The sequence below is a fragment of the Penicillium angulare genome (genome assembly GCF_028827245.1).
Source record: "Penicillium angulare strain IBT 27051 chromosome Unknown utg000001l_segment0_segment0, whole genome shotgun sequence".
In the NCBI taxonomy this organism is placed as follows: domain Eukaryota; kingdom Fungi; phylum Ascomycota; class Eurotiomycetes; order Eurotiales; family Aspergillaceae; genus Penicillium; species Penicillium angulare.
The window spans coordinates 2,031,874-2,047,732 of record NW_026623160.1 but is presented as its reverse complement, the minus strand read 5'-3'; the positions used below and the strand labels follow the sequence as shown (position 1 = coordinate 2,047,732).

At 46.6% G+C, this 15,859-nt stretch overlaps 5 protein-coding genes across 5 annotated transcripts; 4 read left to right on the top strand and 1 right to left on the bottom strand.

Annotated features, from left to right (window-relative positions):
• Positions 1-668: 668 nt before the first annotated feature.
• On the bottom strand, positions 669-1,386 carry N7478_000721 (uncharacterized protein; the record flags this gene model as incomplete). The annotated part of the gene is made up of 3 exons (XM_056916936.1): positions 669-944; positions 1,021-1,259; positions 1,314-1,386. The coding sequence occupies 3 exons, from the start codon at positions 1,384-1,386 to the stop codon at positions 669-671; spliced, it is 588 nt and encodes a 195-aa protein (XP_056784816.1).
• Positions 1,387-2,245: 859 nt separating this feature from the next.
• On the top strand, positions 2,246-2,629 carry N7478_000720 (uncharacterized protein; the record flags this gene model as incomplete). The annotated part of the gene is made up of 1 exon (XM_056916935.1): positions 2,246-2,629. One exon carries the CDS (start codon positions 2,246-2,248, stop codon positions 2,627-2,629), a length of 384 nt encoding a protein of 127 aa, XP_056784815.1.
• A 2,235-nt stretch (positions 2,630-4,864) lies between these two features.
• Positions 4,865-5,326, top strand: N7478_000719 (uncharacterized protein; the record flags this gene model as incomplete). Its single annotated transcript, XM_056916934.1, has 1 exon — positions 4,865-5,326. The coding sequence occupies one exon, from the start codon at positions 4,865-4,867 to the stop codon at positions 5,324-5,326; it is 462 nt and encodes a 153-aa protein (XP_056784814.1).
• Positions 5,327-5,632: 306 nt separating this feature from the next.
• Positions 5,633-7,690, top strand: N7478_000718 (uncharacterized protein; the record flags this gene model as incomplete). The annotated part of the gene is made up of 1 exon (XM_056916933.1): positions 5,633-7,690. The coding sequence occupies one exon, from the start codon at positions 5,633-5,635 to the stop codon at positions 7,688-7,690; it is 2,058 nt and encodes a 685-aa protein (XP_056784813.1).
• Positions 7,691-10,900: 3,210 nt separating this feature from the next.
• N7478_000717 (ATP-dependent helicase dcl2) lies at positions 10,901-14,843 on the top strand (the record flags this gene model as incomplete). The annotated part of the gene is made up of 4 exons (XM_056916932.1): positions 10,901-11,045; positions 11,106-11,235; positions 11,283-12,260; positions 12,323-14,843. 4 exons carry the CDS (start codon positions 10,901-10,903, stop codon positions 14,841-14,843), a joined length of 3,774 nt encoding a protein of 1,257 aa, XP_056784812.1.
• Between the last annotated feature and the right edge of the window lie 1,016 nt (positions 14,844-15,859).

Below are 15,859 nucleotides of genomic sequence, written 5' to 3'. Positions count from 1 at the left end.
TTATAGAGAGTGAGATCCGCATACTGTCTCCACGTAGTCTTCATCAGCATTCCTGAGGAATCTAAATCGCCTGCTTATAGCCCACGACACTTGTACAAAATCTACCCATTGGGTCGTTACGAGGCATTAAAGCTCACTCCTGAAGTTAGTTCTCGACTCGAATGTCCTGAAAATCACAATCATTGCATGCGTAGACCAAAGGTACCATTCAAGTCCGTCTCATTCTTGGTCCGTTCAGTTAGTCATCCAAGTAGTTGCAACTAGGCAAAGACCTTCTGCTTGATTCGTGGAGCAAAGTTGCTAGTGGCAGCGCCTATGGATAGAAAAGTTACGCGGTAGGCTTCTTTAGCCGCAAGCGATAGTCGACAGAGCATATTGTAGTCGTGTTCCAAGGTCTGAGGGAAATGACCTTACAAAGTTCTCGAAATATCAATCCTATCCATTTCATCCAAATTGTGCTGCCCAAATATTATCTACAGTACAGTAGCCTGGAGTCGAAAGCTTAAAGCTCTGCGTATGAATAGCTAGTATGGCGCGTCTTTAGCAGGTTTCCACATAAGCATACAGTAACAGGCACTGCTCCGTTTGGGTTGACATGTCTGCATATTTGATTAAATCGCTAGAGGCCTCTAGTCTAAGTCACTGAGCTTTCGGTTTCTCCAGTCTTCCTACTCCGACATGAGTTCGACTCCTGGACAACGTTGAAGACACCTGATTGCCTCTTGCACGCTGGTCTTTGTCCACTTCAGTTCTTCTTGCAAGTCCATCGCCACGCCATGACCATGTCTTAGGTCCTGCTCCAATGTGCCTCTCTTCGCCACCCATTCCTGCTCGCTTCTCAAAAGTTCTTCAATGTGGGTACGCTGTCGATCGAGCTCACTTTCCAACCGGTCATTCTCTTGCTCGAGTTTTTGAATAATCGCAGTAAAGGACTCAGCGCGGGTCTAGGAGGTGCCAATTGATCAGCTACTTATTGACCTAGTTGAATGGATCTAGGATATTTCAAGGGGAAGAAAATACCGATTCGCCCGCATCCCACTGTGTAACTGGCTCAGTCAAGGCCAGAGTCTTGGGATCCACAGCCTCTATGGTACGGCCAAGTTCCTCCAGGATATTCTTGTAAAGGCCAACGGACCCATTGCTGAGGCTTGTCTCCAAAAGATGAGCGCTAGTTTTCGCTACAGACCAGGCATAGCCGTCCTCCGCCGCCGGCCGCAATCGAACCCTACTTGGAGCAACCGACAGCCTCAACCGTTCATCTGCAAGATATCGTTAGCGGCAATTCGAACGAAAGAAAAGCCCTTTTCTCTTACAGATGTGCTCTGCAAGGGCTTTGCGACACTCCTGCCTTCGCTGGGCGCGTTTTCCGTTGCTGGTCAGAGTCATTTGAGATCGTTGAGCTTTTGACGGGGTCGACCAGATATCAAAGATGTCACCGCGTGCTTAACAACCTTAAGCACAACCTCTCATGGCATTTGTTATTTACTATGGACGGGTAGGCCCGCCTGGTCTCATCTGTTCAATTTTGAATGGCTAGGGCCGGTCTGCCCCAGGGTCAAGTCGCAGTGGAGATACCGTTCAAAAGGTTGACAGTTCAACATCAGGACTCGCGGTGTCAATCTCACACGTTTAATGCGTCTCGATCAAACTGCACACTGATGTTTTGTCGGGTGCAAAGTGAATTTCTGCAAGTCACTGGAACTCGAGTGGCAGCTATAGACCAGCAGCTTTCGCGACAGATGCGCACTTACGTGTTTATATGTACTATGAATTTCTAGGAAAAAAATTTTTCGTGTCACCGTCGTCTCGGATTGGTCGCTTTCTGTCGCCAGGGGCTAGCCTAAGAGGATATTTCAACAGATTCCACCCATTGTACCTGGGGATACCGTGGGATTGCCCCCTGCAGTCGGGCTGGCTAAGGCTGCACGTCTATCGAAATCTTTCAGTCGCAACCGACCAAGGTGATCAAGAAAGAATGCCCCATACTGAAAGTGCCTTCAGTCCAGATCTTGGGGCTTGCGAAGATGCGAACAAACACGCGGGCGTAAACAGCCATGTCAAAGAAACGCAACCTCAACGAACATACCCTCAACATAACACCGTGGTTCCATATCCCGCGACGATTGCGACGCGTCAAGATGTGTGACGCAAAGGTACTTTATCAAAACAATTCGAGAAGATAAATAGCGCCGATTGGATGCAATCCCTCTAGTGAACAAAGATTCTAAATTTCCTTTCACCCGTCATGGCAAAGATCTCTCACAGGCGGCAGCGTCGGGGGGATGCCAATTCTGAGACAGTCAGTCTCCTCAGTCCTTCTTTTTCTGTACAAGCAAGGCCGAAGAAGAGAAATACCTGTCCTGCTACGCGGGTTTTCGAAAGGCCCAGCGTGGAGAACATCCATGCCAGCCCCTCGGAACGACTTACTCGCTTGACTCTCCGTCTCCGATGCGACAAACGCAAGAGGGCGGAAGATACGCATAATAGCCCATGGAGGGCTTCAAGTCTTTACAAAGAGCATCAAGAGGCGCACGGAGACAAATCCGCTGTCAAAGAGCGGATCCGCCAGGAATGGCTCAAGCGGCTGCGTCCCAGACCCAATCGCCGGGACTACTGCGATATCCAGTAGGCTACGGTTGGTGTATACGGTTTCATCAAGCTATCCGATGCTCCATCTCAACCGATACGGAAGTCGGTTGCAATTCTGGCAAGGATACCCGACGAAAGAGCTCATTGTTTACCAGCTTCGGTCGATTCGTGCCCGTGCACAATTTCCAAGAAAGGCCTGCAATAAGTGTCCCGTGTGGAGCTCTCGTTTCGTGGCTAGTTTGGGTGCAATTTGAAAAGGTGGAAGGGAAGGGGGTCGTCGAGGAACATTGAAGGTGTGGTTGCTCTGCAAATTCTAGTCAGACAGTGACTGAACCGGGGACGAAAAGGTACCAACCAATGATGATGTTAACGTATTTTTGAATAGAAATATTCTTTCCCTAGGCCCATTGATGCATTGCCTGGGCGAAGTCCGTACCTGCCTGCATGAAGCGACATGAGATGTGGTGGGATCGCGACCATCACGCACGCGACCAAGCTTGCAGCAATTAGCCAATGATTCCTCCAAGGTGACTTCCCTGGATCACCGACATACACGCATAAAGGCGGCGTTTTTTCTACTGCACTTAATCGGAAACACCTTGACTGAAGAGCACTTTTGAAGCTTTCTCGGCGCCTTGAATTTGACAACTACGTATCATCCGGAATCGGTACCCATTCGATCACGTGATATGGTGTTGTGCTTAGTCATTGGTTGAAGGGACGTGCTGCCCTTTGGCTAAACAAGCAAGTGTAACTTATCAACTAATGTGGATGATGAGGAGTTTGGACTCTGGCACTGAGAATGCTCCGCCGTTGAATGGAGCCTAATACGCATTGGTTCAATCTTCTTCTAAACAGAGAAATATCTTATCCAATTGTGAATGTATTGTAGATATCCACCAGTAGCTCTCGGTTGTAGATATATATCCATTCTTGGATACCCTCCAATAGGAACAAACAGGAACAGATTCGTATTCTCAGTAAGAGATTAGGACACGTCTAATGCAAAACATCGAGTATAAATATGAACGTGATTCTTGCGCCGATCATCTAGTCCTCTGTCAAGACACCTTGACTTACTTTATGAAGGTGATCAATGAACGGGGAAATTCAAGCTGAGATGCCAATGTTTTCTCGGGTACCCGTGGGCCCCGCCAAGAGCCCATGGATGGACATATTACAATGGCAATTGTCTTACTAAGAATATCCTCGTTCAACCAAAACGCTTGGCGAATTGTGGCCACGGCCAAATCCCACGGCCAAACTCTCACGCGACTTGCTAGCCGCTGAAACTGAGGACACGCGGGTAGAATGAGTGCATGTTTTACCAATAATGCTTTAATTTCCTTTGTACAAACGCAGTCACTGTGTTGCTCTTGAGGCCGTTACATGTACTAGCACAGCAAGTCGCGTTGGCTCTCACCACAAACTGTACATAGCTCAGCCTGAAAAAGTTAAGTATTGATCCACGAACGCTGTACTCCAATGGAAGAACGGGACGATATCCTTGGATTTGAAATTTGACAAAATCTTTTTGGATTGGTCAGTGTTGACCTGATTGTCATGCTGTACCAAGACGCAGCAACTATATAATGTATGTAGAAGCCAGAGAATCTCCACAGCAAGAGCCTGGGATGTGAATTTCTTCCCTGATACGGCTTCGCTGGAACCAAGAGCTATGCATGGAAAGATCGCGTAAATACAAGGTTCAAATCGACTAGTCGTGCTCTAGATTGAGTAAAAGTCTGATTTACCTCAAAATTGAAAGAACTTACTTCTAAGCCTTTTGTTCTTACATGTAGACGAGTTCGTGTTTTTTCCAAATGGGTAAAACGTTAAGAAGACAACACAGCAGCCTTCTGAGTGGATCATACATACATGTAAAGTCTTTATTTAAAGCTCTGGCAGAACTGATGTTTAACATGCAACTCTTTATTATAGACATAGCCTAGTGGATCAACACTCGCAAGGTCGGGGCGAATGTCAAAGTGACCGCACGGCTCTAAACTTGGGATTCATTGCAAGTTGTGGGGCTACCAGGCCAGTATCACGATGCGGGAGGCCGTGATGCGGGAGGTCGTGATGCGGGAGGTCGTGATGCGGGAGGTCGTGATGCGGGAGGCCGTGACGCAGGAGGCCGTGACGCAGGAGACCATGGGCCTTCGAATGATGACCGCAGCACGATAAATGTATCAGGGGCTCGGAAAAAGGTTGTCCCGCCGGGCATAATTTCCCCCAGCCCCGCCTACGATCTTCATAACCTGCACCGACAGCTATGCGGTCTGGAAGCCAGGCGCTGACGGTCTTTTGGCTCAAGAGGCTTGGCCTTCCTAAGGTATCGTCATCATCATGGCATCGAAAGCGCGTCCGAGAAGAGCTTCTAGAGCGCCGTCAAGCAAGGCCTGGGTTGCCCAAGTTGAGCGAAACGTCCGATGTTCTCTTTACGGTCAAGCGAGCTCATTACGACGGGACCCGGCTTCGCCCGTTCTACCTTCTTACTGGAATACATCTGGCACCGACCTATACTTACATGTTTGCTAAGTTCACCTCCAGATGGTGCTTCTTTCGAATCGCGGCCCTTGTTTGCAGAATCCCCAACCACATGGCAGTTCGCGAAGTTGTCAACCCCAGCAAAGACCACAAAGTGGATGAAGTAGCTCGTCGCCATAATATTGATCCAATCAAGTTTCGACAAGCCTGTCGACGCCTCCGACAAATCTGGCCGCTCCTTCCTTGATTAACATGCGACGTGATCAATATGCACGTAGGCGGAGTTACGCTCCCAATGAAAGGTTCCATCTGTCCCAATGTCGGCCAATCAAGGTGCCGGCTCAACCTAGACTTGAACTCGCTTTCGACTGTGACTACTGCCATGTTGATGTGCTCACCGCTTTACATACCCATGCTGCCTTTTTGGCAAATATTATGGCGACTGCAGTTGAGGTGATATATAAGTGTGCTACAGCCCCTGGCATCCCCTCAATAAATTACTTTTACGTTTGAAATTGAAACAGTCTTATTCCAAATCAACATCACCGCAAGTATGCAATCCACGGGCATACACGCTTCTGGAGTCGCAAATGAAGAGCATGAGATTTCTTTGGCAGTCGAGACTGTCATTATCGGGCTATATGGCATACCCGGGTCTGGAAAATCTTTTTTGCTAGAAGTTTTGAAAAGAGGTCTCGATAAGACATGCTTTGACTTCTACGATGGAAGCCAAGTCATTGCCGCCGTCACGCCAGGGGGTCTTGAAGCATTCCATAGTTCAAGCGAGGAATGCAAACTCAGATATCGGGAGTGTGCGATCAAAAAAATCAGTGAAAAAGCCTGCCAATCTGGAAAAGCAGCCATCGTAGCTGGACATGCCATGCTATGGACTGAAGGGGAGGAATCCGGTCAATGGGTCTGCACCTCAGCCGACCTCCATTTCTACACACACATTGTGTACCTGAATGTCTCGGCCGAAGCTATTGCGGACTTTCGACGGGAGGACCGTGAAAAAAGCCGCCCAGATGTGTCGGTCGCGCATTTGAGTAAGTGGCAAAGGGCCGAGATGGGAAAGCTGCGCCACGTTTGCCGGATTCATGGCATCCTCTTCACATCATTTTCCCTAGGCCGTGATGACTCGAGGAAAATGATATCTCTCCTCGAAGATTTCCATCGGCATTCGGAGGATCTGAACATGCGACTTGCCAAGCAGCAGATTGACAACGTGTTTGCTGTTGGCTCTCAACGACCGGAGACAGTGCTGCTTTTAGATGCCGATAAAACTCTGGCGCCACAAGATGGCGGCAATTTGTTCTGGAGAGAGTTGCCTCAGTGCCTGGCTGGCAAATTAACATCTTGCCCACTGAAAGATCTGTTTGCAGGCCCGTTGAAATACTCTTATCGATCTTTTAGGCAAGCAACACTGCTCTGTGAGGAGGCTGTTAGCGATGGACAGTACGCCCAGCATTGTGAAAAGGTTGCCGATGTGATCGAAATGCACCATGAAGTGCTCAACATACTGCGCCTGATAGAAGGGCACCCACATATTCGTGCAATCGTGCTTACGTGCGGGATACGTGCCATTTGGGAGAAAGTCCTTGAAAGGGAGGGCTTCGAAAGAAGAATTCCAGTGATTGGTGGTGGTCGTCTGTTGGATGGTATTGTGGTGACGCCGACCCTCAAAGAAGAATTGGTCAAACATATTCGGAAAAACCATGGCGCTTATGTCTGGGCCTTCGGCGATAGTCCATTAGACTTAGGGATGCTGAAAGCTGCCCATCAAGCAGTCGTCATCACAGGAGAAGAGCCCCACAGAAGTCACAGCATGGACGATGCGCTGGCTGCATTGATCGAGGAGAATGGTTTCAAACCCCGCCAGGTGATCCTGCCAGCCCATGCCACCCCGCGACTCGACTCGTCACGACTGCCTCTGATCCAGCTTTCTGACAAATTTATCATGGATGAGATATTCCTTCGCCCTAACAAGCTCCATGTCATCGATGCTACCAGTCGTCCCTCAGCGAAGCTTCTCATGACTCCCATGCGGGACGCAGCAGTCTCCGGAGTTGCATTGCAAGAAGCTCATAGCCGGGTTGGATGGTATCTCGCAACTGAGTGTTGCACCGATATCATAGGCGTGGAAATATTTCCAATTCGCCACGTTCAGGGTCACCCAACTGATGGCCACCGCCTTCTCCATGAAAGGAACACATTGATAGTGGCTCTCATGCGTGGAGGAGCACCAATGGCTCTGGGGGTTAGTAGAGCTTTTCCTACCGCAACCTTTCTACATGCACGAGCCCCCCAAGATATTTCCCCGGAGTGCCTTGCCAGTGTGAGAACCATTATCCTTGTTGACTCGGTGGTCAATAGCGGTAAATCAGTCCTCAAATTTGTCCAGCACATTCGGAGGCACAAGGCCACTGTCCGCATATTGGTGGTTGCTGGCGTAGTGCAATCGCAATCTGTGACATCGAGCCCCATCGCCCAGGAGTTCCGCCGCTTTCATGGCCTGTCATTCATTACTCTACGTCTCTCTGAAAATAGTTTCATCGGCAGCGGAGGAACCGATACTGGCAACAGGCTATTCAATACTACCTCTAGAATGTAACCCACTTCTATTTCTATTGGGCTTCTCTGGAGGAGGATGAAATTTTAACGAAGGGTAGTGGAGAAATGCTCTATCCTCAATCGCATGGGTACATAATCCTGGACGACGAGTGGGGGCCAATCGACTCTTTTCAATGCCATATGTATTAATGAAATACCATGTCATGCTGCAATCTAGTTAATTCGGAAAGAGAAAAAGACAAATGAAGCTGCCTTTGGCTTATGGCGTCACAAGCGAAACTTACTGTTGTTTAGATCAGAAAAGGATTGCGCTCGAAGTTTCGTTCTGATTTAGCACGTGGTAAATACGGGTTGACCCAATAATTTCTAATTCGATAGAATTAAGAAGGTGCATTTCTAAAGGCAAAGAATCAACTTTATGGTGTATGTATGTCTGGGTCATGTTATACGCTAAAATACTAGATTCATTTCTATTTGCTAGCGATCTGCTGTTCCACTGAAGCACCACCGAAGAGCTTACGTATGAAGTTATTGATGATCGTTAATAAATGTAAGTACACACAATGACCGTACTCCTACCGACCCAGTGCGACAACCAGTGATATTCAACCCCGGCGATGGGCGGCCCATAGATCGGCATGGAAATGGACACTCATTCTGAATCCATGTTTGTCGATTCTTATCCGGTTCCTTGCTGGACCTCTTCAACTCATCTTTGTGCATAATACCACCACAATAGTATTCATATTTTCCTATTACCTTATTGGAAAGCCTCTCCAATATGGTTATGCGACTTCCCATCTTTGCTTGGAGCGGAAGTGTCTCAAACTAAACTTACAGCGAAACTCGTGCAGTATATAAGCTGTGCTGATAATGTTCCGAAATTTGGCATTATGCCTCTGTTCGTTTCACAAATCACCCATTGAGAACACACAATAATTGACAAGAAAAACAAGAAAGACACACTCAAGTTACAGATGAATTATCTCTCATTCCTGAAAAAACCATCTCTTCCGTGCTTCAATACATATATGAAAGTACTCATGTAGTGATAATGCCTTCCAATCTCCAGTGCAACTCCTCACAAATCTCCTTTGCTGCTAGATGCTGGGCAGCCTTCTTGTTATGAGCGGCTGCCATTCCAGTCACATTTTTGACTTTTCCGTCCACTGTCGGCATCCTGAATTGAATGCGTGCTTCCACCCGGGCGGGGCATTGGGTCACCACTGAAATTGTGCGTCTTGGAACTACCCCGATTTCTTGTGCTTTCCGATACAACGTCTCTGTATATCTCGGAAGTTGTTTATTTGCGGTGACCGTTACGTTCTCGAGCACGTTTCCCACTAGGCTTCCTTGATCGTTCTGACAAGATTTGAGACTTATCATTCCATTAGAGCCTACGCCTCCATTTTTGGTTTGGGTCAAGAGCAACCACATTAAATTCTGGGCATGCTGTTCTGTTTGCGTGAGATATACCCAGCCAATAAGTCGATAAACGGACTCTTGAGGGTTCGCGTGCGGATCATTACTCGAAGAAAGACCTATATTTTGTAGTCCTGATATGGCCGTTGAGAAGTCATATAACTGGATAAAGTCACTGGATTCCGACTATATCGTACTTAGCAACTCGATTTTTTATCCCAATGACTGAGAGGAATGTTTACTAGCAGATCAGAAGGTTTGCCGGATGATTTTGCTAGCATCAAGGTCACTTTGGCCAAGAACATCATCATTCCCAAGGTTTGCGCTTGAGTACAAAGTCAGAGCCAGCTTGAAAGTGATATTTGCATCGGAGGCTTGTACTCACTATCTACTGCGCTTGTTCCTTTGACACAATTCTCGGCTGCAGGCATGATATGTTCTTTTTGCAATCGAGATGAATATTTGTCCAATGATCGAGGTCGCTCCAAGTCTTGATCGAGAGGTCTATTTCATCTCGGCAAATGTGGACAAGGGATCATAGTATCTTTCGAACGCAATGTCTCAAGCCTTTCAAATGTCGTGAGTAAGAGAGGTGCAAATATGAACTTTTTTTTATTTGTCCTGGAACTCGCCTTGCGATGTGATCTTGACATCATTCCAGGGTATGGTGGAAAATTTGATTCAACATGCATAGGCGACAAGCGGTGAGGATGGAAATGACACGTAGCCTGTCTAGACCGTCTTTCTGATTCTGTCAAGTACAATGCCAGCAGTACTAGAGATGACTCACCCCAATCACCATCAGGATGCCGTCACTTCAGATCATCAACCATGTACAGATTGTCCAATATGCTGCTTGTTCATTTGATCATTTAAAGCCTTTTCCCAGAAAACAGCTTTTCCTAGTCATATGAGGGGTCTAGTCGCTCAGGATAGACTGGTAGACTTCAGCGTTTGACGCCATCTGTCTACCATTCAAATGTCGAGAAGCATTTACTGGCGCCATAATTGCACTGACCCCTCCCTATAATGTTATTTGAGACTAATCCCGTAAAGATTGACAGCTCGCTTCTAAGGGGACACTTTGCATTCCCGGTGCTTCTCCGACCGACGTGGCTGCATCTATCGGCTTGCAGGTGGTAAGTTGAGGGGGCAGAAAAAATCTCAAGAGCCTACTTACCCAGAAGTCATTGAGGATGTCATAGTGCATGATACATCATCTGAGAGTTGTTTCTATGCGCGGATGCGTTCACGAACGGTCATTGCTCGCCTCAAAAACCGTGTCTCTTGAATAGAAAGTTTCCTCAAATGTAGCCGTTCTCGCTGATTTCACACCATACTCTATTTTCTTTTGAAAGCCCGAGCCCCTTCTCAGCTTTCTCAGTTGTCTCAGATTGCGTCTCCTAGTATGGAGATAATGAAACCGCGTGACTACCAAATGGAAATGTTTTCCTTGAGTATGGAAGGAAATGTCATTGCAGTAGTAAGAGTGTAATGAAAACTGATTAGATGCGAAGGTTGACATCAGGATATCTTAGATGCCGACGGGCAGTGGGAAAACTTACTTGTTTGTATCGCATACAATTTCACTGTCGTATATGTCTAATACAATTGATGAGCAGGGCAAGCATGGTAATCTCCGAGGTACTCAAATCTTGCAAGGCCGAAGAAGTAAGAAAATTTGTTTCACATATTTGATGGAGAATGCTGAGTGACCCAGTTGATTTGGTTTTTGGTACCCACAAAAGTGCTATGTGCCCAGCAATTGGAATGCATGTCGCAATACATGCCTGCAGTGAGTATGAAAATGCTGACTGGAGATGACGCAATGGACTTTTGGGAGACTCAAGAAATTTGGGATCTCGCTCTTCGGGGAGTGAAGGTGGTTTTCTCGACATACGCTGTTCTAGCTGACGCGATGACTCACGGGTTCATTCCGTTAGCCCGATTGAACTTGATTGTTTTTGACGAAGGTCAGGCACGGACTTATACGAAGCGCGAAATTTGTTTTCACCATTCTGACTTGGCAACAGCACACTCTTGCAGGAAAGCGCACCCTGGGAGGCAACTCATGCGGGGCTTCTATCAGGATGCAAAATCGAATGGCCAAAAAATTCCAAAAATACTTGGTTTGACTGCCTTTGTTGATGCGAGGAATGTCCAGTAAGCAGCTTACTCATGGTCAGTGGCATAAGATTAACCCATCTAAGGGAACTCGAGAGAACTTTGGATGCAAATTGTCGGTCTCCAATGACCAATCACCAAGCGATGATATGCAAGAATTTTGAAAAACGCCCGACGAAAATTTTCTATCCTCATAACGGCTACTCAAGGCCACCCATCCCCCATGACCTAGATATGAAAAAGGATGCACCCAATGAGTTGCGTAACCAAAGTACCACCCAAAGCATAAAAGTCTTCGAAACCATGAGAAGATTTTTCAGACAAGCTGGTACCATCTGGGAGACTTTAGGAGCATGGGCTGTGCACCGCTTTCTCACGCATAGGGCCCTTTGGCTCAACAGCGGAGCTGATTACGGGCAAGAAATACCATGTCGTAAGCTCATCGAAAATTTATTGAGTAGTACTGCCATCCAACTTGAGCAACAAGGAAGTGTTTCTGAGAAGGTTCAGACATTGATCTCACTTCTTGCAGAGAAGATTCATCCCGATTTCTCGGGAGTTATCTTCGTGCGCGAAAAGATAAGTGCTTTCATCTTGACAGAATTAATCAATACTCACCCAAAAACTCGAGGAATATTTTGGAGTGCCGCTTGCGTAGGCTCTAGTAATCGATCTGAACATCGGTACAATTCTGATCTTGCCAATGTTCAAAAAGGCGAGGATGTGGTCCGTCGGCTGCGCGATGGCCGTATAAATCTTATTGTGGCTACTAGCGTATTGGAAGAGGGTATTGACATTCCAGCATGTCATCTGATCATTTCTTTTGACTTGCCTGATAATATTGAATCTTTTATTCAACGCCGCGGCCGAGCACGTCACCATATCCCTGAACACATAATCATGATCCCAAGCAACGACGAATCATTCTCTTGCACTCTAGAACGATGGAATGAGCTCGAAAAAGAGATGCAAAACGCACGCATGGATCATCTTCGCACCCAAAAGACGACTGGAAATGGAAACAGGATGAACAAGTTGACGTTAGAGCATCGCTTGGCAACGGGGTTTGTGAATCTCTCAACCTTTGACTACTATGTATATACAGCTGACATAAATCTCTTGTCAGGGCTCTGCTGACCAACGAGAATGCCATTGCACATTTATATCACTTCTGTGCAGTTGCAAATAACGCAAGTTACGTGCATACTTACCCTCAATTCTCTTTTGAGTCCAATCATATGGAAAAAGCCCAGTCAACTGTACTTTTGCCAAGTTGTATACATCCCACACTTCGAATCGTCAAAGGTCTTCATTGGTGGAAGACAAAGCAACAAGCTCAGCAAGATACAGCTTTCCAAGCAATTCGTCTCTTACACATGAATAAGCTCGTCGATGACCATTTCTTGCCTTTGTTCTCAAAGGGACCGTCCTTTGAGAAAATGGAAATTAAAAGTCCGTCTCATGAAATACCCCGTGTGGATGAATATGAGGCCATGTGGGCACGGCTACCAGGTAATTGGCTAGAGAGAAAACTCTACAGATGTCGTGTAACTTTCACGGAGGATGCAGTACAGGACCCCGATGTTAATATGGCTGTGTACCTTCCTTTTCAGATAGAAGATTTCCTGCAACTGCATTTCAGCCGGGGTAATCATTCACATATTTCGGCCACAATGCATCCACCGGGTACCGAGACTATGGCCACACCGGAGTTGAGACAGATGCTACTGAAAACTTCCGCGATTCTATTGTTTTCGACGCAGGCAAAACCTGGATGGCTGCAGTATCCAGAATTGTTGCCCTTTTTTACTCCTGACATTCCCTTAGATGAACTGGAAGAATGGCTCACAATACATGAAGGGTCGACAAATATGCAAGGCGTGCGGGCCAGAGTTCCCATTCTGTCTCCCCAGGGCCTGATTCGTAGCCGTGATGCTCGTTGCCGACCACAGATCTTTTTAAGATGGGCGCAAGAAATCAGATCAGGGGCATTGCTGATTGAATGCAGGGCACTTCCAAAAATGAGAAGACTTTTCTCTGTGCCCTTGGTTCAGGAAAACGCTTTATCTAAATCCACTAAGCACAACTTATTAATGGCAACTCGATGCTCTATTGATTTTCTGCCTTGGAAAACGAGCCAAGCCAGTCTTACGATTCCGACAATCATCCAATGGCTACAACTTCAGTTGAATACGCAGGCTCTTCGCCGCCAGGTCTTACAAGACTTCCCTCAAATGGATTCTCAATTAATATCTGAGGCACTCGCAGCGCCGTCTTTTCAATTGACTGTCAATTACCAAAGGCTGGAGTTTTTTGGCGACTCCATTCTGAAATTTCATGTGACTGCTCACGTTTTTGATAAATATCCTCTATGGCCTGAGGGGTACCTATCCAAGTTCAGAGAGCATGCGGTATCAAACGCTACGTTGATACACGCGGCCGTGAATGCTAGCTTGCAAGAGTTCATATGTGCCGAAATCATTACCGTGAAACGGATCATGTCATTTTGCACTCAGGACAAATTCCCAAGCCGTTGTACTCCTGGTAAAATGTACGCAGATGTTGTGGAGGCTCTTATTGCGGCAGCGTACAAGTCTGCTGGCCTGCCTTTGTCTCGCAAGTTGCTTGAGAAGTTCTTGCCAGATATTTCTAGCGTAATGCCGAACTTCGTATCACCAGATGAGCCCGCGAGCTTGCCTCCCTTGCATCTAGAGCAAAAGCTTGACAGAATTCTTGGGTACTGCTTCCAAAAACGCTCCCTCATCTGGCAGGCACTTACTCACCCATCACAGCGAGACTGCTCTACAGCTTCGTATCAGCGTCTTGAGTTCCTTGGAGATGCAGTCTTGGAGCTTTTGGTATCAAAAGCACTTTACGATCATTATCCTGGACTTTCTGAAGGTCGAATGACCGAAGCTAGAGCAGCTATTGTCAATGGTGACTTTCTAGCCTTTCTCTGTATGGAATTCTCTATTAAAGAACCATATGAACATCTGCAGCATATCAGTCGAAGTGGTATGACAGCTGAGAAAGGAAATTTGGAAAGTGCTCTCTGGAATTTCATGCGCCATGACTCACCAGAAATCACGAAATATCAACATTTATGCAATCGGCGTTATCGTGAAGGATATTCAGCTATCAAAGATTGTCTGGACAATGGTCAAGGCTATCCGTGGGCAGCGCTTGCACGTCTAGAGCTGTCCAAATTCTACTCAGACATCATTGAGAGCGTGATTGGGGCATTGTATGTGGACAATAATCGCACTTTGGATGCCTGTGAGCTTTTTTTGAAGCGTATTGGTGTGACAAACTACCTGATACGTTTTCTTGAGGATGATTTCCAGTTGGAGCATCCCAAAAATCTCTTGATCCGCCTCACTCATCCGAGAAAGCTTGATTTTCGATTTTCTCAAACCGCATCTGGACTTCATAACCTATCTGTCTGTATCGATGAAGTAGAGGTCGCGTATGTAGACAGCTGCTCGACAAAGAAGCACGCAGAGGCTCGAGGAGCTGATGCGGCCCATGCTGTTCTATTACACACACACACACACACACACACACACAATTCATTACACCCGGAGGTATCAAGCCTAGAGGGCACCTATACGCTATTTGATCTTTCCATTGCATACATTTTGTCATAGTCTCATTTTCGAGAGGAAAAGCTGAACCAGCTGCAAAAAACCCCTCTAGCCCATACGGTATATCCTTAACGATTTCTTGTTGTTGTCATCATATCATCTTCCCCAAAAGCAATAACCCATCCCTCTGTGACACCGGGACCCCACGTGTCCATTCTCGATGTAGTTTTCGATGTAGTATTCGTGAACCTCTTCCCTGAGTAGCGATTTACCGAGAGTACTTCTCATATTAACGCCCGAAGTAGCTGACTGCCTCGCTGGCGGCAACACCAGATAGCAGACGAAGGACTGACGAATCGACATGCGATCGAACCGGTAGGGCAGGTGAGTTATTGTAAGCAAAACCCGGTGAGTGAAGGTTGAGAACGTGTAGGCGGGTCGGTTGTTCGGAGGCTCGTCGACGTTGCGAAGTTGTTGACGTGTTCTTTTGAAAAAGCTTCCCGCTGCGTTATCACAACCAATAAAGGAGTTTCCGCCAGATTTTCGATTTGGAAAGTTCTCAGCTTCGGTCAGACCTTGCAGTCCAACTTACTGACATCCCTCACCACGAGAAGGTGACTTTCCACGAGGGACCTGTTCTATTACAGTACAATAATAAATTAGAGACTGATTTGGACCTAATTGGAGATACGGAGGGAAAGATTTCGTCAAAGGCTCTATTTAGCGCGTAGTGAATGATCGAGCATACTGCGAGTATCAAGCACTGGCTATTTTAACATGAAGCAATGGAATTACCCAATTCGTTCATCGTTTTCAAAAATCCGAATGTACTATATTACGGTCAAGTCCTTTGACATCATGCTCCTTCCTTTTATATGGGAGTGAAATTGTCTGAACACAAGCTTTTTTAATTGGACTTAGATCTCTGGTACGCAAGTCAAGAGCTAGGCCCGCGCTCCAAATTTTAGGGCAAGAGTTTCCTAAAGCTATGAGAGACTTAATTATGGCATTCCATAGATCCGGCTGCAATTAAGCGAACACTAAAAGCCAAGAACATATGACAACTTGCGATTTAAAGA